Consider the following 27,500-nt stretch of genomic DNA (forward strand, 5'->3'; position numbering starts at 1 on the left):
CTTATTATCTTTGCGGGTGTGGTCATACCGTGGTCCTGTTCTACTCGAGGTAGTTGTTCCATGTGCTATTATCCAATCAAAATCATCTGTTTTTAGATTGGTCCATGCGCACATAGTGTCATCGTCAAAGTTACAGTTACCTTTGTGAATGAAAACTAAGTTTTTTTAAAACAAGAGCGCCTTGACGACCCTTTTTTCGACTGCAAAGCTACCGAGTATTTTTAGAACTTTGAAAAAGTCGCATGAATTTGCTGCGGAATGACACGATTAACTTTGCGAGTCGTCAATAAAAACAAATGTATATTTAAATATTCACATTCATGAGCTTTTACACTTCAGGACCAATTTAAGATTTCTTGCTTTGTTACAAAACATTTTATATTAAAATTTATATATATGAATTATTAATGTCCAAGGTATTAGGATAAACCATTATATACGAGCGTGTCAGCTCTTTCTATATATAAAAAGATACATTGTTTTCGGATTGCTGACACAATACGACATTGATTAAGGGGATCCTACATGTCACAAAATAGAAGAGTACTACTAGTACAATGGTAGGAATACTATGTCATCCGCGCATCGCCTGTTTTAGAAAGCTCCGACTCGGACCATTTTATGCCAGAAAATCCGTCAGACTCGAAGGTAAAAACCCGATTTTATTATAAAAATAATAAGAGTATCACAAAGCGTGTAGCGCGCCAAAAAAAAATGGCTTATAAGGGGTCGAGATAATTGTTAAAAAAAGTGGGTATACATTTTTTGGGCCTTGGTATAGGCCTGAAAACGGGATAAGAGTTTTTCTCTGAATGCTCCCACTCGGACTTCTCCTGAAACATGTAAGAAATTAGGTTCAAAACCTTCTTGAAAATTATTTTCAACGTACCGGAACATAAACCGAGTCATGTTTTCACATTTTTCTAGATTGGTTTCAAATATTTCTATTTAAAAGTCAGTTTTTCTCGGTTTATGTTCCGGTACATGTTCCGGTACGTTGAAAATAATTTTCAAGAAGGTTTTCAATATTATTTCTTATATGTTTCGGGAAAAGTTCGAGTTGAAGCATTTAGAGAAAAACACTAATCCCGTTTTCAGGCCTAAACCAGGCAATAAATGTATAAACTTTTTTTTACAATTATCTCAAATACTATAGACATTCTTTGGTGCGCCCTAAATGCTTTTTTGATACTATTACGTTTTCTTATAATAAGATTGTATTTTACCTTCGAGTCGACGGATTTTCTGCAGAAAGGGAGCATTCAGCATGTGCGCGATGTAGTACGACGTATTGAAATTTTCGTGTCGTTATGCTTTCCCTTCAATTTCAACAGCTGCGCAGATCTTACCAGACATTCGTCTTTATGTATACGCAGCAATTTACTGGTTATTTTAAAAGAATGCAGTACAAAGCTGACCATTCCGCATTGCGTACAATCTCGCTTGATGGCATTCCGATTGGTGAAAGGTTAGATTTCGTTTATTGATTTATTAAAAACGAAACAGTAATTTTTCTCGCGCTATGGTAAGAAATTAACGAACCGGAATAAAAAGCAAACATATTCAACAATAAATTGCTTTCTTCATATATTTATCGAAAAAATATTAAAAGTGTAAACATAGACCATTTTTTTAAGAATTGTTATATTTTTGTATCATCATTTCGAATTTGTCCTTCCATACCGGTAATTAATATCTCCTTTCTTTTCTCAAGGTCTTGATTGCAATTCTGACATTTTTTTCACCTTGAATATTTAAATCGACCCTAATTTTTCGAATTTTTACTTTAAGAAGTCAATTCTATTTTGTTTCAAGGCAATCGAGTTTATGGTTATTTGAGTGAAATGGTGATTTGCCGAATAATGTGACGTTTTAACGACAGTAACTTTCGTCTGCAGTTTTAACATGAGGTGTTATGGGTTAATTGATGGGAATGGCGGGTCTGGCAAAATAGTAGATTGTTAGCTGTTATATCTTTGACTCGCATGAACATGATGTTTGTGACGTTCCTCACATCTGTCTAAAATTCAGGTAACAGTAACAGTAATCCATAATATTGAAAAATAAAATGTTTCACGATATCAACATGCCATAAAAATTTATTCATGATTTTTTTTAATTTTCCATTATTTTTATTAACGCGTATAACAAACCAACCATTTGAATTTGGTCTGTTTGACATTCATTCCATTTTTTTCCATTCCAGTGTGTGTTCTCGTTCAGAATATATCTGGGTCTTCAAATATAACTACATGTACTTCATATTAAGTCCCATGTATTAATAGAAACTTTTATTATAATTTGACATGAAAAAAATGCATGATATATCATTATATTAGTCACTTTTGTTACTATTTTGATACACTGTTTGTATATTTGCATTTAAACCATTACGCGATATACACGCATTTTAAGGCCTTTTTCAACCCCCCCCCCTTTTTTGTTGTCTCAAATGGTGGAAAAATGCCTTATTTAGGCCCATAACACTTGTTTTTGTTTGAGAAATATTGTTTAAAAGTGACGACTTTTTCGGCGCGGCCCCAACCAAAAGATACATCAGGGGGTTGACGGAAGGGGGGTGTGCCCCCTTGTGTTTTGTGGGTTTGAATTGGGCGGCAGTCCCCCTCATCGCCAAGAATGTTTTGGACTTTTGAGAGGTTAAAAATGACCCCAGAACGATCATAAGTTAACGTGTAACCAACACTGAAAAGCATTTGACTCAATCCATTGAGTAGTTGCAGCACTTTGAAATCAATTTTGATGGAAAAAATCAACTCAAAATAGTGATTTTTGGCAATTTGGAGATGTCCCTTCGTTGCTATGGTAACAGAAAATTTAAGCCTGAGCATGTTGTTGCAGCAGTATTGAAGCAGTTTTTATAGTTTTATAGCAATTTAAACTTGTAACGGGAGGCTTTTCAATGAAAACAGCCATTTTTTACAAAATGTTCATGAAGTAATGGGTTAATACAGAACAGACTTTGTTCATTTTGAGTTCTGTTTTGTATGTTCTCAAGAAAACATTACATATTCTAATCTCTAGCAGGTCTACCACAGTTCATTATGAAAAATGTCTTTTGACCGCCCATTTATCTATGATATACAATTTTTGTATAATCCAATTAACCATTGAAAAGTTAAGAAAAAGATATTTGGTCATCAGATGTCTACTAGTTCATCGTCACTTGCTTCATTTCTTGCATTTCTTGTATTTCTCACTTGAATACCAATACTCTCCATGAAAAGGAACAAATAATATTATAAACTACAGACGAAAGCAGATATAAAATGTTAACCTTAAACTGATATCATCAACAACATATTTGTTTCTGAAATAGTGCACTTGTAAAAACATAATTGGTTGCTATTGCTCATGAAAAGCAAAAGTTTCACAAGAAGCCAATGGTGGTTATACTAAATAAATGGCTTCCTTGGAAGTCAGTGACTGCTATGAAATTCACTCGTTGCTTTGGGGTAAAGTAAGTGTTTGCTGGTTGCTTTGAAAGTTTACAGATTGCTATGAAAAGACAATGGCTGCTATGAAATTATTTGTTGCTATTGAACGTAAGCTTTCTTAAAGTTTTAACTACACACATTTAAGGCAAATCCATGTTCCCCCGGGGCGGCACCACTTTTTGACCCCCTGGCTATAATTTGAAAAAAAAATTTAAAGGTCCACATTGCTATGTTTATACCAAATATCTGAGCTAAAGCCTCTATAACATAATAGATGAAGATGTTTTAAAGTTTGTACTATAATCATATGAGGAAAATCAAAGACCCCTATGGCAGGACCAATTTTGAACAAACTTAGTAAAGGTCTACTAGATAATGTTTCATAAAAAAGTAAGCTTTAGCTCTTGCAGTTTTATAAAAGAAGTGTAAATGTCTCTAGGTCAATTTTTTTTGGCTACATGTGCCCAAGTTGAAAACTAAAAAATCTTTTATAATGTTAAGGGCAAATACTACAAATATTGAATAAATCCACAAGAAAACCTAAAGTACACATGCTGACCAACATTCTTGTAAACTTTCAGGCCTTCAGGTCATAAACTTTTTGAGTTACGTGCAACACAAGTTAAGTATTGTAAATATTTACTAAGTCAAAGGCAATATCTCAAAAATATTAAAAATATCCACACAAAAATACCCAGGTGTACACTTACACATGCTGAGCAACATTCTTGTAAGGTTTCAAGACTCTAGGTCAAATCCGTTTTTAGTTACGTGCGACAAAGTTGAAAATTGAAAATTTTTACTAAGTCAAGGGCAAAAACTCTAAAAATACTAGAACTATCCACACGAAAATACCCAGGTGCAAAACTGCACATGCTGAGCAATATTCTTGTAAGGTTTCATGACTCAAGGTTAAATACTTTTTTTAGATACGTGCGACACAAGTTGAAAATTGCAAATTTTTTCTATGTCAAGGGAAATAACTCTAAAAATACTAAATATATCAACATAAAAATACCCAAGTGCACAACTTCACATGCTGATCAACATTCTCTAGGTCAATTACTTTTTGAGCTACGTGCGACACAAAAAGGGAACGGACGGACGAACAGGCGGAAGGAAGGACGGACAAGGGTAAACATCATCTTCCTTTGATTATGTATTTAAAAAATGTACCCGACAGCATGTTTGACATGTTTTGTTATTTGTTTTATATTATTTTAGATTCTGGAACTTTTCCTGAAGTTTGGAGTAAAGAGATTATTTTATCAATATATAAAACAAGGGTTGCATAGGAGACCTGGGGTAATCATTAATTGTAATCATTGATTTTTTAATTGATTACATGATTACACTGTAATCAGCATGTAATTGATTACCATGCCCAAAAATGATTTATTTAATTGTAATTAATCAATTACAGCTAAAATTCAGCCAGTAATTGTGATAACAATTTAATTGACATTGATTACTTTCAGATTTAACAGAAAACTATTTAAATTCAAAGGATGCCTTTATTTTACATGATACGGTTTAATTTTTGTTTTTCATTTATACAGTAAAAGCCCTTGATAAAGACCATCATCTGGGCTGGACAAAAGTGGTCTTAATTGTGGGGTGGACTTAATAAATTGTGAATATTCTTATCATTGCTTACAAACTTTATGACCATGGTCTGTTTAAATCATTTTGTATAATAAAAAACAGTATGTATCTTAAGCTACAATCAATATGAAAGACACAATAAAAGTATGCTTTGATACTCTGATGAGAGGAAAAAATATTACGAAGAAATTTAACATTAGATTCTCTTTGGTCAGGTTTCAATATAAATTATTAAATGGTGTACTTAACATCATTCAAATAAAATTAATTTTTCACAAAATAAATTTGCTGAAAGCAACATTAAACCACTAATTAATGTACCTTTTCATCTTATTAAAACATACAATAACCCAATAATAACAGTTTTTCACATCTTGTGAAATTATGTGTCAAGCAGATCATAACAACAAATTTAAGATCTAGATAGGTGTTAACTTTAATGGACCTTTTCGGTTTTTCATAGCGGAACATTTAGCCACCCCTTTTCCATTCATTGCTAGGTCAACTGCTCACAAACAGAATCACAAACATAACCACGTGCTCTTTTGTGCAAAGCAGGTCAACCAGTGACTATGTATTATCTCAGTGTAGCAATTGGATAACAAGTTAGCCAATTTACATAAAACTGTAAACACTGGAAAGGTCGATATCAGTGGTCTCAATAGTTTGGTCAAATTAAGAATAAAGCAAAGAATTTGGACTGAATCAGGCGGTCTTTAAAGTGGATAAGCAGTTGTTCTTAATTCTGGATCATGTAACCATTAACATAAAGAACCTTGTAAAAATAGTCTTATTAAGGGGGTGGTCTTAATTCAGGGGTGATTTGAAGTAGTGGTTCTACTTTACATTGAATGTAATCAATTATCAATCAATTACTCTCTTCAAGTAATTGTAATTCAATTGATTACAGAGGCAAGTCTAAGTAATCAATAATAATCAATTTCAATTAAATCTGAAAGTAGTTGTAATTAAATCAATTACTGATCAATGTAATCATCCCCAGGTCTGTTACATAGACGATCCACATAGTTATAGGGGAATCACTATACTTAGTTGTTTTAGGAAACTTTTCACGAATGTTCTTAACTCTAGACTCAATAATGTTTTAGAAAGTAATAACATTCTCTGCGAAGAACAAGCTGGATGGAGGAAAAAGTATAGCACCACTGATCATATGTTTTCTCTGAAAATTTTGATTAATTTATATCTGTCTAAAGGTAAAAAGTTACATGTATATTGTTCTTTTATTGATTATAGAAAGGCTTTTGATAGCATAAATAGAACTTCACTTTGGCAGAAATTGATTAGAAATAATGTTGATGGTAAATGTATAAAGATCATTTTTAACATGTATTTACAAGCTATTTATTTATCTCCCATACTGTTTTCTTTATTTTTAAATGAGTTTAACTATTTTCTGTCACAACATTTTAATGGTCTGGATATACTATCAAACATTGCAAATGATATCCTTAGTGATTTTGATGTTGAAATGCATTTTAATTTTATATTCTTTTATATGCTGACGACACAGTTATATTGCTGAATCTGCTGAAGAACTGCAAAAAGCACTAGATGCAATGTCAAATTATTGTCAATTATGGCATTTACAAGTTAATCCTAATAAGAGTAAAATTGTTTTTGTTTTGTAAAAGTAAGAGAGGTTTATGTAATATTCCAGCCTTTAGTTTTGAAGGTAATTTGTAAGAGATTGTAGATGATTTTTCATATCTGGGTGCAAGTATGCAAGTTCATGTAGTTGATAGCATGGTAGCACCTATATTGTTATATGGTAGTGAAGTGTGGGAAATTGAAAATGTGATTATCATAGATAGATTTCAATTAAAATTTTATAAATTCATATTAAATCTGAAACAAATACTCCAAAATCTATGCTTTATGGAGATTTAGGGATCTATTTTCAAAAAAGTAGAGTTTTGTGCTTGTGAAATAAGATTTGAAGAAGCAAACAATAATCAATAAGCCATATCTTGTATAATATGTCACACACTTTGAATTGTAGAAATGTGTTGAAACTCACACGGATAAATAGTGTTTGTAGATTACTAGATTTACTGGGTTTATCAAATTTTGGATTAATAATGTTGCCACATCTCTTCCATTGTTTAAGAAAATTGTTAAAAATAGACTAAACAATCAGTTTATTCAAAATTGTCAATGTGAAATGTTAGAATCCAGTAAATGTCTGGATTGTAGAATGTACAAAGGGAATTCAGATTTAAAAAGTCTTTAGATATTTTACCATCTCACTTAGCTTTGGCACTATTGCGTTTTAGATGTATGAACCATATATTGCCTATTGAGTCTAGTAGATATTGTAATTTACCAAGAAAAATTATGAGTGTGTAACTTATGCAATATTAGCTCACTTGGTGATGAATATCATTTCTTATTTTATTGTCAATTCTTTAATAGAGAAAAAAATATATTACTAGAGAGTATAGTACTAATGCTAATTCAATCAAGTTTTCTACGTAAATGAATAGCACAGATAGGAGTTTATTGTAAAAACTTGCAAAATTCAGTAATAAAAAATTATATCAGCATTTAAGTGATAGCTAAGCTTATTTTCATAATGGAACACTTTTGTTTTTGATTTATATTTGCCATGTTGTACATTAATATATTTTGTGGAACTCTTTTTATGATATTTCATATTATATGTATATTATTGCATATGGACTGATGGCTCTTAGAGGCCCAGTATTTCCAATAAACAGTTCGAACAAAATGTCGTTGTCGCGAATAACGCGAGTCATTGTTATATGAGCGGTGCTACTTTAAAATCATGGAACGGTAAATCAAAAGTGTGAATAAAAAATGTAGATCAAAAGATGTTTTAAGTATAAGAAGTGGAGTGAAACAAATATAATTAAAATTCTCTACATCAGAAAATGGCGAGTATTCAATATATTAAAGGTGTAAGGACCAGGTTCCGAAATATCTTAGAGTTGAAAATACAAAAGGGTGATGGTCTGTTGGACACAGAAATCGATGAGAAATATGATTTAGACAGAAAACTTAACGTAGTTTCGAAATGTTTTGAAAAGGTTAAAGAATATAAAAAAAGGTTGAGAGACAAAGTGAAAACTTAGTGGAATCGATTGACAAAAATGAAGGCGAGATGATTGAGGAAATTATTGACGAAGATCTTATCTTGTGTGAATAAGCCTTCGACATGTGTCAAAATTTACAAGTGTGCACTAAAACGTTGGTGCAAAGTAAAGAAAAATTAGAATGTAAAATTGATCAAAAAAATTACACCCATGATTAAATGGAGGTTCAAAAGAACATTCAACATTTACTTGAAGCTCCGATGAGACAACAAGAAAAAAGAAAAGAAAACGAGAAAATGTCATCAAACTTCCAAAGAAAGATATGATCTGTTTTAATGGTGACAAAACAAGATGGACAGAATTTTGGGACAGCTTCAAAAATGCTGTACATAATAACAAATACATATCAAATGTTGAAAAAATTAACTATCTGAAGGGAAAACTAGTTGGCGAAGCAAAATCTGCAGTGACAGGGTTAGCATTAACTAATGACAATTACATAGTAGCGGTAGATATCTTGAGAAAGAGATTCGGTTATACACAGGAAATTATTGATTTGCATAACAGTAAGCTTATTAACATTTCAGTCGCTACAAGTGGAGTCAATAGTTTACGATGTTTGCTTGATGGTGTTGATTAACATATAAGAAATTGGAAATTTTAGAATAGAATGTTAACCGGGACATAATAGTAACTATATTAAAATTAAGTTGCCTGAAGTCAGTGAATCTTCATCAATTGAGTTATTGATTGGAAACGACTACTACCTAGTAAAAAATTAGAACTTCAAATGGTTATTATTTGCTTTCGTCTAAGTTTGGATGGATACTGAGTGGTAGATCTAAGGGCACATACGATGATTCAAATAAAAAATATTTTGCTCATTCTAACATAAGGCAGTTAACAGAACAGTACAAATGCATTCACTACTGTAGATTATGTAGTATCACCAAAGACAGAACTAGAAGACTTTTGGAACGTTGAAAGTATTGAAATTGTGGATATAGAGTCACAAAAAGAAGACAATCTAGTCAGGAAAGACTTTACTAGAACGCTTAAGTATGAAACCGGCAGATAACATGTAAAGTGGCCGTGGAAAAATGAAAGACCCGATTTACCGAGAAAGAGAGATTTAGCATTAGGCTTATGAGAAACAATCTAGACATACTAACTAAGTATCATAATGTGATTCAAGATCAACTCCAGAAAGGTATAAAAGAAGAAGTCAAACCAAATAAATCAAACGGAACTATGCATTACCTAGCTCACCATGGTGTCATTACACCACAAAAACATTAACCAAACTTCGGGTAGTATATGATGCATCGGCAAAGACTTCAAAAGAAAATAACAGTCTGAACGACTGCTTGTATCGCGGTTCTGTTATGGTTCATGACTTATGTGGAATATTGTTGAGATTTCGAAAACATCTGATAGCAATTGTAGTCGACATCGAGAGGGCGTTCCTTCAAATAATACTTTCCTTTTCTTCTTGGTGACACTTTTCATAATGAAATTTCAAACAAAATAAAAAAAACGATATCTATAAATAACAGGTGCAAAAGACAAAGCAGAAGCGAAGATTCTTTATAAAGATGCAAAAACTATGTTCAATGCTGGATCAATGAATCTTAGAGAATGGGCTTCAAATAATGAAGAGGTCAATTCACTCTTTTCTCCGGAAGACCGTGCAGAAGTGAAATCAATGAAAGTCCTAGGGCTTGAATGGAACTTGGACAATGATACTATTTCATATCGTCTGTCATAGTCGTCATGCTACCAAAAGGGAAATTTTAAAATTCATTGCATCCATTTTCGATCCACTAGGCTCAATTAGTCCTTTTATCCTTGATGCTATATATATTTTGCAAGAACTGTGGAATAAACACCTAGACTTGGATGATGCTCTCAGTGATGATGATCAAAAGAAATGGATCTCATTAGAAAAACAGCTGATGAATGTGGAATATGTCTGTATACCAAGATCTAAATCTGCAAACTGTCCAAAACTAGTTAAATATCACATTGTATGATTCTGCGGACTGCGATGCATCACAAAAAGTGTACGCTGTTGCAGTATACTTACACCAACGGTCAGAAGATACAACAAAAGTAGATCTCATCTTTTCAAAAACACGTTAAGCACGTTTGAAAAAAACTCTCAATAACAAAACTAGAACTCTTTGCTCTTGTTTATAGGTTTGCGATGTTTACAGTTTGTTAAGAGTCATCTTCAGTTACCAATATTTGATTCATCCATATGGACTGATTCGCAATGTGTTCTACATTGGTTACATACAAAAACAATTATCAGTATTCATGGAAAACCGTGTTAATGAAATAAAGAAGATATCAGAAAATGCTACAATATCCTATGTTCCATATAAAGACAATCCAGCAAATATTGCATCACGTGGCAAACTTTGCCAAAATCTTATGAATAACAAACTTTGGTGGGAAGGACCAGATTGGCTCAAGAATGAGCCAGGTGAATGGCCCAAATATAAAGTTCCGCATAATAGCAAAGAAGATAACACTTATGAATCTGAGATACGTAAATTAAGGAAACCTAGTGAAATAAGTTTGGTACAACCATCTCGGGGCACAAAAACAGTTGAAAACACCAGTTCATATGAAAACACTAGTCCATGAAAAATACACAGCCAACGGTTCTCTTCACTGACAAAACCTCTTAGTTACTGCTCTTGTGCTTAAATTTTGTGAGAAAACTACAAAAGCAAAACACAACAAGGTATATCACATATGACGAAATAAAGATTCTGAAAACATGTGGACAAGACACATTCAAAGATTATTTTACAAAGACGAATTTGACGCCATTTATAGTGGTAAGCAAAACAAAATTCAACAAAAGCTTAGAATTTACATTGATACATACGGGTTCTTACGTTGGAAGGGGTGACTTGAAAATGCTGACATAAGTGAAAGTGCACGTTGTTCGATTCTCCTTCCAAAATATGACTGGTATACACGTCTCATTGTAGCTTAAACTCATAAAAAATCTTCATAGTGGTGTTTCACAAACGTTGTCTTTAAGGCGAAATCGTTTTTGGATTCCGCATGGTCGTGCTATTGTTAAATCAGTGTTAAAATCATGTATGATCTGCCGCCGATTTGAAGGTGGCCCGTACAAGATGCCATCGCTTTGCCCATATTCAAAATCCCTTGTGAACGAAGGTTTTCCATTTTATAGAATTGTAATAGATAACATGGGTCCTTTATATACAAGAAGAAATAAAAACAGTAGAAAAAAGGTTTGGATCTGCCTGTTCACATGTCTTTTGACGAAACGCAATTCATATAGAAATTGTTTTTGGCATGACAACATCTGATTTTCTATTGTGTTTCAGAAAATTTGTAGCACAAAGAGGTTCTCCTACCTTTATAATCAGTGACAATGCCTTACAGTTTCGTACGGCAGATAAAATACTTGATCATCAGGAATAAAATTCCTAAAAATGCTGAAGTGATGAGTTATGTTTCAAATGCTGGAATAAAATAGGTGTTTCACGTAGAGTTGTCTCCTTGGATGGGCGGCATTGAAGAACGGTAGTTGCTTTAGTAAAAAGGTCATTAAAGAAAGCCATTGGTAGAAAAAGGTTATCAATAGTGCAGTTACGCACTCTTATAAAAGAGATAGAAGCAGTTATACATTCAAGACTTTTAGTTTATGTTGGAGATGACCTGCATTCTAATATCCCTATCACTCCTGCTCATTTTCTGTGGAATTCCTGAATTAGAAATCGACAGTGATGACGATTATATCCCAACTTAAAGCACAAAAGATAATTTACTTAAACTATGGAACAAAATGCAAAGCTTATTGGATATATTTTGGAAAACTTGCAAAGACGAATATTTACAAAGTCTCCGAGAAAGGTTCCAAAACACGTTTAAAATCACCCGGGTCAAATGCAATTTAAACCTAAACTTGGAAATATAGTCTTAGTAAAAGATGAAACTTCAAGAGGAAATTTGAAGTTTGATAAAATAACACAATAAATTACAAGTAGAGGTGGTAAATGTCGGTCAGCTAAAGTTTTAATTTCATCTGGAAATGAACTAGGATGGCCGTTAAATTTTCTTTTCCCATTAGAAGTTTCGGGAGAAGTACAACAATCATAGTTTAAAGATGAAACTTCAGGACTTTGAAAAAATACAATTGATTCCGTTGTCAAAGACAAGCAGCGATAAAAGAAAAATGTAAAATCAAACAGTTGTTGAGTGATAACAATAAATAAATATACATAGCACTTAATAAATAGCTAAAAATTAATAGTTAGCTAAAAGTATAAATATTAAATTAAATAAAATCAAAATGTTTTATTAAATTCGATCAATAAATAACATTTAAGTATATAAACATGTTTTTAAGTAGTGCGATTCAATGACCCTTTTCAAAAAAGGTCATACGCATATTCATTTGATTATGCTTCAATTGCCATGAAAATTTCATGCGACGGTGGCATTGTTTGTAAAACATTGTATGTAAAACTTGATCATTGACTGCTGACCATCCATGCGCGAATTCTGTACAGCGGTACCAAAAATTGATTGGAGATTTAATAATTGCCAATGCAAATCCACGAAAATCCCGTGCGGTGTCCAAACATTATAAAAAAAATCTATTTTCATTCCATATTTACTTCATAAGATTTTGGATATTTACTGCGAAATTATCTATTCAAGATAAACTATTGTAAATTTGAATTCTGTCGACGCTTTTACAGCAAAAATAAATCCTTACAAACGACATGTTTAAGAAATTCATTCTCCGGAAAACAAAATAAAATATACACATGCATTATAAGTGGGTGCATAGTTAACTTTAAAAGAAGACACTACCTCATAAAACATTTAGAAATGGTGCATCAAATGAAAAAGAATGATGCAAAGAAATTGACGTACAATATCAACACAGAAATTATAGAAAATAACATCACAACTGAAGCAAAACCAGTTAGATCACCCTATCTTCCGATAACAGAAGTTGAAGAAAATACAAATACAGCCGATATTTTGCAAATGCAATAGAAGTATCAACACAAATAAAAAAAAGGATTTCAACAATAATGAAATTTTTTATGCAAGAAAGATAAGTGCTGAAGAATAAGAGTCAGATATTCAGGTAAAATATCATTATGACGATTGTGATTACACATTCTTTCTTGAAAATATTAGACCCTGATAATGTGCAACCCGTTAACAGCATTTTACTGGACAAATTGTCAAAATTTCAATAAGTACCGTCTGGATTACAGGACTACTTTAATATTGCAACCGACAGTCATTCTTATGATGGAGTTACAATTGTACTATACACATCTGGAATTTATATAAATATATGTTCATTAACTTAGTTTATTTCTTTTTGCGGTGGAATGTCGCGAATAACGCGAGTCATTGTTATATGAGCGATGCTATCTCGATTGTTTATTTTAAAATCATGGAACGGTACCGAGGACGGTACTTGTAGAACGCGTTATTATGTCACATGGCAAGTATTTCCCGCTCCTTTTCAGACGGTAAATAAGCTATCGCACATTGTTGAACAGGCAGAACGAAACGAAAAGTGCTAAAATAAACTGTAAAAGAAAAAATTAAATCAATTTTAAAAAAAGGAATTACATTTTACAAAAGTATTTTTTTTTTGGTTATACATAAAGTGATATGATGAATAAAATTAAGAAAACTGTATACGTTATTTTTCCATTTTCAGTATGAGATGACTTAAGAGTTTTGTTTGTTTGTTTGTTTCATTTTACGCCTTTTTCCAACAGTATTTCAGTCATATAGGCGGGTAGTTTCCTTACCATCGTTCCTGGAGAGTTACACCAGTACTAGACTACCTTCCTCCGCGCTAAACTACCAAAGCATCTCCCGGGGATCGAACCCATGCCAGAGAGTTAACTGGATTAAAAGTCATCGACTCTAACCCCTCGACCACGGAGGCGGTGACTTAAGAGTTAATACAGTCCTAAAAATAAAATCTGTCTCTACTACAGTCGTTACATAACATCCTGATCTTGGGGCAAACATAGATGATTTCAAAGTTTCAATTTCTTACAGTGTTAAAACGATTAATATGTACTAATCTTTTTTTTAATTTTTTTATAAGAAAGAAAGGAATTTGTTGTATAATTAAGATAAATGTTGTACATCATATTATCATAAATGGCAAGTCGACATATATACATACTTTTAGGCTTTTATTTAGTTTTGCAATTCATATATATGAATGTGCACAAAGTTCATATGTCAGAATGATTGATAATATATTTGAGAGTAAACGTATTTTGTAAGATCTAGGTGGGAAACTGTCATGAATAAAGACGGATTGAAGGGTGCAGTTGGTCAGTTTAGAGTTCGAATTTGGATTTGACCATAGTAGTTGTACGCTATGTAGTATTAAAATGTAAAACAGGTGTGCGTTTCATTTATATTACACCACAGGTGCTTGAAACAAACTTTTTAAAGTTTTATATGGGCTATATACTATAATAAGATATCTTTATATACATATATGGACCGGTTATGTAAAATATTTGATTATGTGACTAGCGCCTGTGTATTACACCACATGAATTCTACATGTTAAATATCTAAACTCTACACTTTTAGTTATACAAAAGAAGACTTTAATTTATTTTCCTAAATAAGTCTATTTAAACTAAGTGACCCCTAGCGTGGAGCCAATTTTACCCGATGGCTATAATTTGAACATAATTGGTTAAAAAAATCTGGAAACAAAGTGATCCCTCGGAAGCATTAATCACAACAAAATTACTAGAGAATTGCAGACTCGGTTTGATTGAGTCTGTACATGAGGGATAATGAATACGTGCAACATTCCTCACGCCCCCTAGCACCGGCTTGAGCGGTACTCAATTCTCAACACTTAACAGTGCTGGCATCAGTGATCCCAAAGGACCAGAAAAATATAATAACACTGAAGTGAAGTACGGGGCAATGATCCCGAAGGACCAGAAAAATAAAACAACACTGAAGTGAAGTACGGGGCAACTTTTAACAGCTAAATATACATATAAGGAAAACTAATGACCCACAGGGGTGGGGTCAAATTTGACCCAAGGGCTTATATTCGAACAAACTGGGTAGACACCCACTTTAAAAGTTTCATGCTAAATATCTAAGCTCTATTGCTTTGGCTTTTTAGAAGAAGATTTTTGTTTATGTTTTTTACTATATAGAAATAAAGAAAGAAACAATGAAAGAAACCCTGGACATGCCTAGCTCTTTTCTTTCTTTCGGTTACCATCGAAACCGGAGTTCTGCATGAGATGTCTTTTAAACGGATACTCAGTCAAATGAATGACAAAATATCAAATTTATCATATTAACACAAAGTACGCTAATACGACGTTTTTAAAAGTCCAAGCTTAGTGTATTCATTTTGAGAACACTTACAGAATATTTGAAATCGAATACATTAAAATTTTGCCTGTGCCTTCCTTTAAAGTAAATATTTACAAACGGACGGACGAATGACGGATGGACTGACGGAAGGACGTCGGACGAATTGTGATCTAAAATTTTTAAAAGTTCGATAAATTGCTTTATCACATGAAAGAATTGTATAATATTTAATACGGCATCTTAAGCGATTTGTTCTATATAGCCACCTGTCTTGACACAGATTTTTATGTTCTAATACAGTCCCCTGGGGCCCGTTTTACTAATATTTCGTAAGTTTTTCGTAATTATTTTCGTAACTTTACATTTACGTTCAAACTTACGTAAATCGTAAGAGTGTTTCACAAAACGTTCGTAAGTGTTTTCTTAAACTTATGTTAAAATAGTTCATTACTCTTCAATTGAGGTTAAAGAATTAGTCGATGAGGAGGCGTTTTGGAAATATTTATTGAAATAAACTTTCTTCCACCAGGCAATCAAATCTGTGACTGCAAAATAGTTTAAAATAAGGCTAAACTGGAATTTTGCATGGTCATTAATGGTCACACGGGAATGTTGCCCATCAATTTGTATTTTTAAGCACATATTGTGCCAACGGCCATCCATATCACACAGGGTTTTCTTATGATTTAAATAAATGTATTGATACAGAGTAGTAAGGAGAACCCCATATAATCCATTATTTGTCAATTGTTCGATTCATTTGTTGGTTCTATTTTAAATTATGCATCAGAAATATGGTGATTAAGTAAATGTAAGGAAATTGAAAGAATTCATCTCAAATTTTGTAAAAAATTATTAAAGGTCAAAAAGAACGACATGTTCAACGGCTGTATATGGTGAACTTGCACGATATCCTCTTTATATTATGAGTTATGTAAGAATATTGAAATATTGGTTTAAACTGACCAAAACAGACAATATAATATTACAGCATGCGTATAGAATTGCATATGATGATTGTTGTTTTTTGGGGGAAAGAAAAACTTGTTGTCAAATGTGAAAAAAAAAATTATATTATTATGGTTTTGCATATGTATGAGATTCGCCTGAAACTGTTTGTGAAATACTTTTATATTATGTTTTAAAAAACGGATTATCGATAGTTTTGTTCAAGGTCCTGTTTTAGAAGTTTATAATCATGTTAAAAGTAATTTTGAATACGAAAAATACTTGGGATATTTTACCTTGCAATTAAAGATGTTATTTAACAAAATTAAGGTTATCTTCACATTCTTTCAGTTTGAAAATTTAAACAGGTTGATACAGTACCCAAAGAATCGATAGAAATTAACGTTATTGTACATTTTGTGATAAGCACGACATTGAGGATGAGTATCATTTCATTTTGATTTGCTCATGTTATATTGATTTAAGGAAACCGTATATAAAAAGTATTATTTTGTTAAACCAAGCATGTTTAAAATTGTAGAACTATTAAAAAATGCTAAAAGAACAATATTTACAAATTTAGCTATTTATATTAAACGTGCTATGAGTTTAAGAGCATCTGCTACACATATTTAAGTCCATCCTCTTAGATTAGAAAACGATGAAATTGTATGCCTAAAATATCATGTAATTGTAATTTTATTAAATGTAAATGTATAAATGTAACTATGTGTTATTATTATTATTATTATTATTATATACCACATTTCTATAGCACTCTTTTCATAAATAATAAATGTTCAAGAGTGCAGTTGCGATTCGATACTTATAAACACTGGTTCATCACGTGACTGTATTAAATTACATGTAAATGTATCAATTTTGAAAATATGTAACGATGTTTTACTTATGGTACATGTTCTTATGGTACAAATCTAATTAAAAAAAAATGTTCTGTTCTGTTCTGGTCTATAATCCATTATGGCTGTAAATATTTGTTGAAAATATTTAGAAGGTATTTGTTTGTTTTGAGAAGTGAGAAAACTGTAACGTTGTCCGTAAGTGAAAATGTGGATTTTTCTCTCACTTTTATATAAAATAGTTAGCTTATTCACGTAACACCCATTTTTTTGAAAACAAATATTAATTAATTAATTAATTAATTAATTAATTAATTAATTAATTAATTTATTTATTTATTTATTTATTTATTTATTAAGTTATTTTTTTTCCTATCATATAAAGAAAACCGCGTGATCTTTTAAGGTTTGACACTAAAATATGAGAAAAATACCCGTAAAGAAAATGACATAAAACTTCTAACTGCTTAGCGTAAAATACTAAATGTACATGAAACAAAAGGTATTTAAGACTTTATTAATCATTGCAGTGTAACTATTCAGTATTTTAGTGTAGTAGTGGTATCTCATTATTTGCCATTAAAAAAACTGCAATTGATACTTGTGTGCACATAAAGTTTATAACTCTTGCAATTTAATTCGCACAAACGTTCATCATCATTTTTAGATACTCTCCCATTCTGTCTTCACTTACTTTAATATAATTAAACAACTCAGTTTCATTTTGCATTATTTATCATCTATAAAATTCTTAATAGATCTACATTTAGCACCAAAAGCTCACGAAGTAAAAAGAATATAAAACACTAAAAGCAGCAGGCCTCCAGATTCATGCTAATTTTCATGAGAATATGAGAATGTTTTTATACAGTATAATATTGTGAAGTTACCAAAAGCATGCAATTTACACATCATCAGTGGCACTTACAACCAATGTAAAATACCATAAAGGGGTCCAAATATCCAAAAATAGCCCTTAGTGCGTTATATTAGTAACGCAGCAGAAATATAGTTATAAATACTGAAAAAACGGTCATTTATCCCACATAACATGTAAATAATTACTATAGTCTGTCCCATCAAATTTAAATATTCCATTGTCTATTAAATATAATAGTAAAACCATTTAAATTAATGTCATGTTAACCCTGACGTCAATATCTCTAGGCATGTTTTTTTTCTTCTTCCATAAAGTCAATAATATGGTCAAAATGTTAAAATTATATTTTTTCCCGTTGACTTATGTTTTAACCTGACGTGACGTTCATTCCAAAATGGCGGCGCCCATACAGACGTCATTAAGGGTTCGTCTCACAATTAGCGTGAAATGTACTCGGTCATTATAAAAAAATGATCATTTTTATTTACTTACAGATCAATAGCTAAGTGTTATCATTAAAAAGGAAAAATGAGAACAAAGTTGGTGTCAAAAAGGCAATTTTACTAGCAAACCATTTAAAATAATCAAAATAATTTGAAGTGAAATATCAGTAACCGCTTTATAAATTCTAACAGACAAAGATTTTTATAATTATATAAATACCATGGGTACTTTCATATTTTATAATCTTTTTAAGAGAAAAAGAGCAATAAAGTGATTTGATTAGATAGCTTTTCAATTGAACGTATCTTGAATACAGCAACGCGTCGTAGGGGTATGGGAACACACTAGCTAGAACACTAAAAAAATGGTTATTCGCTAATGTTACTTAATTTACATAATTCTGCAGTCCGATGGGATACAAAAATATGTTGCCCTTCTTATTTCGGGTGCGATGTTCGTGCACTAAAACTTTTCGCAGGTTTTAACTTTCACAACAGAAACCTGACGTTAGAAATCGCCAACAAATACTACGTACATTATCATGCAAATCTGACAAGAAATATATAGAAGGGGGAACTGATTAACTATATGTTCAGTATTGGTTTGCACAGTGTATACTTTAACTAGCTCGTCCGCTTATGAGAGGATACAGACTCGCATGCGAGAAAATTGTAAGTTATATGAAAGTAATCAATCATGTTTTCTAGTTTGAGCAACCAAACGCAGGCCTTAACTCTTTAAGCTCGTAAATACAGATTTAATTTTCCGTCTCACAATTAAACAAAATGTCCAGAAATACGAGAATGATTTGAAATTATTCAGAATAAGTTTGAATTGGAGCGTTCAATAAGGGGCAATAATTTTTTTTGTAGACTCAAAGTGTTACATACTATGTTAATATGAAGGGAAGATCGAGTCAAAGAGAAACACAGAATGATGTTCTCTATAATTTTAGCCTTCCTAAAATTTGAAAATATTCAGTGAAAAACCAATAGCTCTTTTTTTCGGGGGAGTAAAAAATACCGCATATGGTATATTTTGGTATATTTTTGAAGCTAAAAGAGAAGGATTTACAGAAGTCTTGAATAACGTACGGTGGCACAACGGTGACATGTATGTGTTTTTATTTATCTCATGGCAACGAGATACTGTGTCGTGGCCACGAGTTACTTAGTCGTGGCAACGAGATATAGCTAAGTCGTGACCACGAGATACTATGCTGTGGCCACGAGTTACTAAAAAATGAAATCAATAAAATAAAATCAATAAATAAATACAATGAAAAATATAAACAAAGATAATTAAATAAATGAAATTTATTCTCATTTAATCAAAAGGTACACCCGCTAAATGAATTATTTCAACAGAAAAGCCCTTTAATCTTGAATTAATATTGGTAACAGTTTACAATCCGCCTTTAACATTTAATGTCTTTTGTATATTTTTTTCGGCAGCAATACAATTTGAAAAAAACTGCCTTATCATAAATAAATGTAATGAAGCTAACGATTTATTTATTTCTATTACAAAAAAGAAAAGCCGGGTCCGCTTGACGGAATTGTCAAATTCACGTAGACTCTCGGACAAAGATGAGTATATGCACACAATGCCCCAATGCTCTCTGAGGAAAGACTGTCATTCTGCACCTTCATAGGTAGCAATAGTTGGTTGTAAAAATATATTAATTTAAGAACGATAATGGTGTGAAAATTGTGATTAATTTCAGTGAGTGTTTTAGCCTGTTAAATATTTCATTACATTACAATATATAAAAAACGCGTTATATTACACGTTATATTATACGCAAGGATATTTCAAAATCGCCTTTCAGTAATGTCAGTAAATTAATTAAAAATTGTTGCATATAACATAGATCATGTGAATACCATAAATGACTTATTTAAGACCTTTTGTGATAAAGTAAATTCATTAGCAGATATATGCATGTACGACTTTAATAATGGTGTAACTTGCTTGATGACTCATCGCAATGTTTTGCTAACTACAGAGATATTCAACAGTTAATTTTAGAATATTACTTTTCTTTTAAATAAATGCATAAAATTGAGAAGGAATTGTACATTCTTTGTCTTTTTCTACCCCTTTTGGCACGGCAAAGTAATTCTCTCAATCAATTGATTAATATGCCATTGAGAAATTACACCAATTTGTTACTTGTTTTCTGATTTAAAGATGAGAACAAAAATCCAACATACAAGGCTACGTTGGCAGAACTCAGCCTACCTACACAACCCAGCCACACCAGCAGGGCACCCAGAAGGCACCCGAGGAAACAAAAGGGCCGATAAGGGAATAGTGAAAAGTTTGGGGAAAAAATTACTGCGTGCGACCTGCGGGCCGAATAAGAAGCACGTTGCGCAAAACGTGCCACCAAGCAAATGCTAGGGGAATATCTCGGCCAAAAATAGGTTCTGAACCAGACACCTAAAGGTTTCATAAATTTCCTTCGTTGAATCTATGTAAGATATCGCAATATAGATCATTTTAAAAGATATTAATTTATACTGTATATGTTTTGAAATATTTATATAATGAATAAGTCGAAAGAGTCAGTAGGCCTGTTTGTGCCCCGACCACACTACCCCCTATGTTTTTATCACATGTTTAGAACTTTAAGCGCATGTGATTTTTTAAATACAGAATTGATTTGTACGCACGGGCGTACAGAAGTACGCCTAGTTACATCACTGAATGGGAAAATGTTTTAATAATGAGATGGATTAACAGTTTAAAAAAAATCTGGATCATTAAGTGTAGGAGTCATGCCAATCATCAGTTTTGAAGTAAAAACATGGGATCTACGGAACTGGATAGAAACCGGCAATGAAGGAATATTCAGAATGCAAATTGTCGTGACGTTTATAAAGATCTTTTTCGACATTCATAAGGATTCTATTCAGCTTAAAAGTAAGTACAATTTCTAAATGCACTCAATGTGACTCGATGTTGCTGTTGCTTATTATTCATATTTTAAAGTTTTCCATCATGCATTGCAACTTAACTGTTACATCTTCTAGATCCAGCTTTATAAAATAATTATGAAACGACCCAAGAACATCATGTACAATTTAGAAGCATGGCACGTCCTTTCTCCCATTCATCTTCAAATGAGGAGTACTTTGGCAATGGCTACGGAAAATAAACAACAGAGACTTGCCGTAGAGAAATGAAACTTTGCTTTTACAAGAAAATAAGACACTTTAGAGAAAAGTACTGAAAAATCTGGAGGGTGACTTTTTTAAGTTTACAAAAAAGTCTTAATTTTTATTTAACGTCGTTTTGTTAATTCATACCGGGAAAAAGTTCATTTCCATTTTAAATGGGACAGACTTAGTTCTAATATAAACTGAATTGAATCCATAATTTTATGCAAACATAACGCAAGTCATACTCAGACCTGGGGATGATTACATTGATCAGTAATTGATTTAATTACAATTACTTTCAGATTTTATTGTAGTTGATTATATGAGTATAGCTTTTTAATCTTTACTGTATACTTTTCTAAAAATCATAGTACAATTTTCTCAGGTTTGATTTTATCGAAATATTTTTGCTCATCTGGAGGTGTGCAGCTTTAATAACTGATTAATAATACTTTGTGTCGAGGTCAACCTCGAATAAGGGCAGTATGGGATGCATATTCTTGAAGAAGATTGTAATTATTAAACGACTTTCTTCTCTAAGCTAATAGGATGCCTTTTATGATTATAAAATGATATTACATGCAAAATTTCTTTAAATTTGGCCCATAAAAAAGTTATTATATTCGTTGCATATTCTATATAAAAGTCATATCAGTGGCGGACAGAAGATTCCGAATATGACACGTTATTTTCAAACGTTTTTCTTGATTTTCTTTTTTTATATAATTTATAAGCTTAAAGTGATAATACATGCAAAAGTAATCAACGTTGAATACAACAATATTATGACGTATCATAAAAATAAAAATACATAATTATTAAGTCATTATTCGTTGGCGCAGTGCAATTTCTATATTCTATGTCTCAAAAATGTAGTTATAATAAATTGTAAACAGTTCTTTCATAAGTCGGGGATATTCGCATATGTTTTAAATTAAAAATATAATTTTTAATAAACCCGTAAAGCCACATTATCTTTTCCGAACTTTTCTAGAGTAGCCATAGAAATATCTAACCAGTTACGTCCTTCTCTAAAATTCTTTCTTACTTTCTCTGCCATTCTTCATAGAAGATGTAAGTCTTATTAACGAAAGTTTTAAAGTAAACAAATTTTAAGCGTAACTACGTAAAAACTTACGAAATTCTTACCTATGCAATTTTATAGGGTTAACGCACGTTTTTCCGTGTTATAACGTCTGCAGAGTCTCGAGGAACAATTGGTGCCCGAGCCCGGTAGGGCGAGGGCTCCAACAGTTCTGAGGGACTCTGCAGACTTTATAACACGAAATAAACGTGCGTTGACGCTGTTATAGCATAAAATTTTCAAACAGATTCGTGATGTATAGTTAATACAAAACACAATTACATTAAATTCTTGTCCTTGGACTGTATTTATCCAATTCTACATGTTTTACGTATGCGTTTTATTTTTCCGGGGCCAACAACTTGGGAAATTCTCGGAACCGAACGAAATTTGGAATTTTAATTGATTTAACAAAGCTTGGCCTTTAGAGATTTATTATCACAAGAAAAAAACAACGTTACATTACTCTACCCTCTGTCCAAGACAAAACATGACCCTCAGAAATTCTTAGAATGATTTCAGATTGACGGTAGAAAAAAGATCAGTGATCAGAATCGGTTTTGTTTTTTTTTCAAGCAAACAAGTTTATAAAAAATCAGGCACTAAGCATTATTCTCTCAAAGAAATATAAAGAGCAATTATCAACATTAACATAAATGAAAAACATTTTCTCATATTAATTTTGTGTTATCTAGTTTTGTAAGTTAATCGGAGTGTTAAACTGAATGACAGGTAGGTTCAACTGTATTTGTTTACATTGACAACTGTCCGTTTCTTAGAAAGGGCGACAACCAAGATTAGCACCGATGTCTATACGCCGTATTTCCGGCATAGTTACTTGAATTTGCGATTGAGGCCCTCGAATAAATTTCAATATAAAAAAAGCGCATGACTCTTTGGCAAACAGGCCAAATCGTCATTTTTTTGTTTGTTTACTGGGCCCTGTTTGTATTGCGCATAGGTGAAACCGGGCTATAACAAGAGCGCGTGACTATGTTAACACATGGTTTTGGTCCCGTTATAACATGGGCAAAAGAGGGAAAAATAGCCGATTTTATGCTACAATAGTGAAAGACGCCTAAGTTACGTAAAAAATCAGACGTAAGTTAAAACTTACGGAACTATTAAGGGAAGCTTTCAAATCTTGAAAGTTTTGCTTGAATCTTAAACTGATACCTATGATTTGTTTTTTAATTCTATGAGTTATTGTTTGAAATCATGTCTTGAAAGGTTATATCAATGGTAATATTTACATGGTGCCTTTGCGCACAGATATTTATTGCAATTGTACGTGCTACAGCATTCGTAACAGTCTTGCAACGTCTCCCGTTTATATCCTAACACAATTGATCCGCCATTTTGGTTTGATCCGCATTTCTAAAATGAAAAAAAAAACATTGAGACCTTTTACAACGCGCTTTGTTTTTGTAGGTGATAAATTGTCTTCTTATGTCGTCGTTTCCTATTGTATAGGAAACAATAAAAAACAATGCAATAAAATAGTTCGGTGCCATTTAAGTAACTTAAAACAAAACGTACATTAATGTATATCAGGTACAAATATTAGTAATCATTGATTTTAAATCATGATATTTGGCGTTTCATAAAAAATATTTCAAACATATTATTTGGCAATTTTCTTACGCGCTCTAATCCTTTTCCCAGCCAAATTATAAACTTTCTCAGTAATCAATTTCTTCATTTAAGAACTAAAACGTATTAATATGTTTTATTAATAAATAATCTTGCAAAAAACAAAATCCCTTTCAGTCAGTACTTTAAGTACTTTGATTACCTGATTATCTGTGCATCCCATTGAAATCAAAGCCAAACCACCATTGTCCTCTATGCGTTGGAAACAAGACTAGAACATAACACAGAAGTTGACAACCTCCCATGCACTGATCCTTTACAGGATTAGATCTTTGCCGTCAAGATTTTTGACGATATGATTTTTTTCTATTTAGATATTTTTAAAAGTTAACACGGATTTGCTTATGTTTCAAGACCATAAGATGTTAGATATGAAGTAAAATAAAAAAAATCGGAAACATACATATTATTTCAAATATCGCAACGTTTATTTCCAAACCAATGGCGAAATCATTCAAGTAATTAACAATTTCCATTTACTATACTGAACAAAAATGGATTTTTTTTCATCAATCATATCGACAGACTTGACACCAGAGCTCAAGTTATAATGTCGCTGTTTATTACAGGTAAAACAATTGTTCAACGATTTCTTTGGCGTATTCGCCATCTTAATACAACAATGTGATAAGACCATCATCGCGTGATTTATGTGAATCGTAACCCACACCGTGCAATCAAATGGGCAGACAGCAGTTCCAACGCCGACAGCTGTACCAGTATATACATGTCGGCGCACGAAACACAATTGACGGACGGTATGTATTCATCTATTTTTAACATATCCCGACAGTGTTCGAGTTAATCAATGTTATGGATTCATAGTCAACATCCAAAGGATACTAACAAATATCTGGCCCTGTGCAAGCTTTACTTCACGTGAATTTTAACTAAAAATAACCTCACTATCCGATGAGATGCGGCATTTTTATTTTTAAGTCACAAAAACTTATATATTCTCATGATAATAAATCCTTTTATCATACGATTCGTAAACGTCAACATTTCGGGATATGTTGAAAATAGATGAATACATACCGTCCGTCAATTGTGTTTCGTGCGGCGACATGTATATACTGGTACAGCTGTCGACGTTGGAACTGGTGTCTGCCCATTTGATTGTACGGTGTGTAACCGGTGCGCGAGTTTGAGAAGTTGAATGCCATCATCGGTTACCAAGGTATATATGCCGAACATGCTTCATTGTCTATGTATAAAGTACGGAATATATACCGTTGGTATCGTTCGATGAGGAAATGCAGACCCACTGAAATATGTGTGTAAACAAGACGTTAGATAGAAATAAAAACAAATAAAAAGATACCTAGTCAAATAAAATAGTAACAGATGAAAACAATTAACAAATTTCTTCATAGATTAATGATACTGGCATATGTAAATGATGGTGGTATAAAATCAAACGTTTTCATAGTAAGAATTAAGAAAAATATGATGTAGGATTTAATATTATGAAGAAACGATCTGATGAATTTAAACAAACAAAATATTACATGTAGAAAAATACGTAATTGATTAACCTGTCCAAACTGGCATTGAGTCACCTCTGTACACTTGCTCATGTCGGAGCTTCTAGAGCAATTAAAACATTGTAAACAATCTGGAAAATATGTCGGTAAGTTCTATAAATGTGAAAAATATATATTATATATAATACTCAAAAGCCTTTTCTTGTATTAGCGCGCTTTAACACAAGTAAGAACAATAACAAACGAGAATTAATCGCTTTCTTCTTTCTAAAAAACATTTTGCAGTGTCGAAGGTTCATCCCAACCAAATGATATTAAACAGCAGCAGCATCAGCAATAAAACAACAACAACACAGCCACCACTAACAACAACGACAGTATATGTTAATCTAAACTAGCATAGATGTTCAAGTTCTCGAGACACCTTTGACTCAGATTAATGCATTGCTCATTAGAAGACCAAACTGGGATTGGTACGTTAACCACATCTATGAAGACCAGATGACATTTCATAAATACATCATCTATGTCAGATATGTACATAACTTAAGCCAAATTGCAATAAATATTGACTTACAGTACCTGAAATAAGCAATATGTTTTTTAAATACGCATTTTTACAAAATATCACGCCTCTTATTGCCTAAAATTAAGCAATATTACATGAATTTGAGTACTATTCCCATAATTGCATTTCTATTTTCGCCTCGGTCAATATGTCATCTGCCGGTGAATATCACATCATATTCATACACACTGGTCAATATGTGTATTATTATCAATATCACGATTTACTCTGTCATGTTATATATAGTATGTTTGTAATATGTTTTCCTCATGGGCGTATTAGCCTACTGGAAATGAAGCAATAAATAAAATTCTAAAAAAAATCATGAATATCGCTCCGTAACATTCTTTTGCAAGATTTCTTTCGCAAATTACACAAAAATACTATTTTTGGACAAGAAATTATACCGGTATCAAATATCCTGTAAAGAATCAACAATGATTAAAACTCCCTTAAGATGGTCCAACGACTCGAAGTCTCTTAAAATACAGGCTGCTGCTAGAAATATATCAGCGCTGCTAAATCATAATAGTTGGGTAAACTTACATAAATGTACTCCAGATATTTTGATACACGGAGAAAGTCCGATTATTGGAGAGGTCATCAGACCTCTCCACATTGTTTAGAATGATTGCTGGCGGCATCCATTTTTGCGTATCAAATTGAATCTAATGCATCGTATTTTAAGCCTTTAAACATTAGAATAAGTCTACAAAAATGTTATGCGCATGCTCCGCCTCAAAATACGACTTAACTTAAACGAAAAATAAACATCGAAGTGAACAAATCGGTACAAGAAAAAATCGGAAAATATCATTTACGTTACTTAACGCTACGAGCAAAGATTCATTTCATTTTTAATCCTTTAAACTGT

General features: G+C 32.2%; 1 protein-coding gene across 1 annotated transcript; it reads right to left on the minus strand.

Annotated features, from left to right (window-relative positions):
• On the minus strand, positions 1 to 27,245 carry LOC132733443 (MAM and LDL-receptor class A domain-containing protein 1-like; the record flags this gene model as incomplete). The annotated part of the gene is made up of 6 exons (XM_060720085.1): positions 27,173 to 27,245; positions 26,636 to 26,640; positions 26,110 to 26,211; positions 24,714 to 24,782; positions 24,172 to 24,295; positions 1 to 140 (listed from the first exon to the last, which is right to left on the minus strand). Coding segments are annotated over exons 1-6 (513 nt in total), but the record flags the coding sequence as incomplete, so codon positions are not given.
• Between the last annotated feature and the right edge of the window lie 255 nt (positions 27,246 to 27,500).

Source organism: Ruditapes philippinarum, unplaced genomic scaffold, assembly GCF_026571515.1.
Source record: "Ruditapes philippinarum isolate M1 unplaced genomic scaffold, ASM2657151v2 ctg2808_1_1_1_1, whole genome shotgun sequence".
In the NCBI taxonomy this organism is placed as follows: domain Eukaryota; kingdom Metazoa; phylum Mollusca; class Bivalvia; order Venerida; family Veneridae; genus Ruditapes; species Ruditapes philippinarum.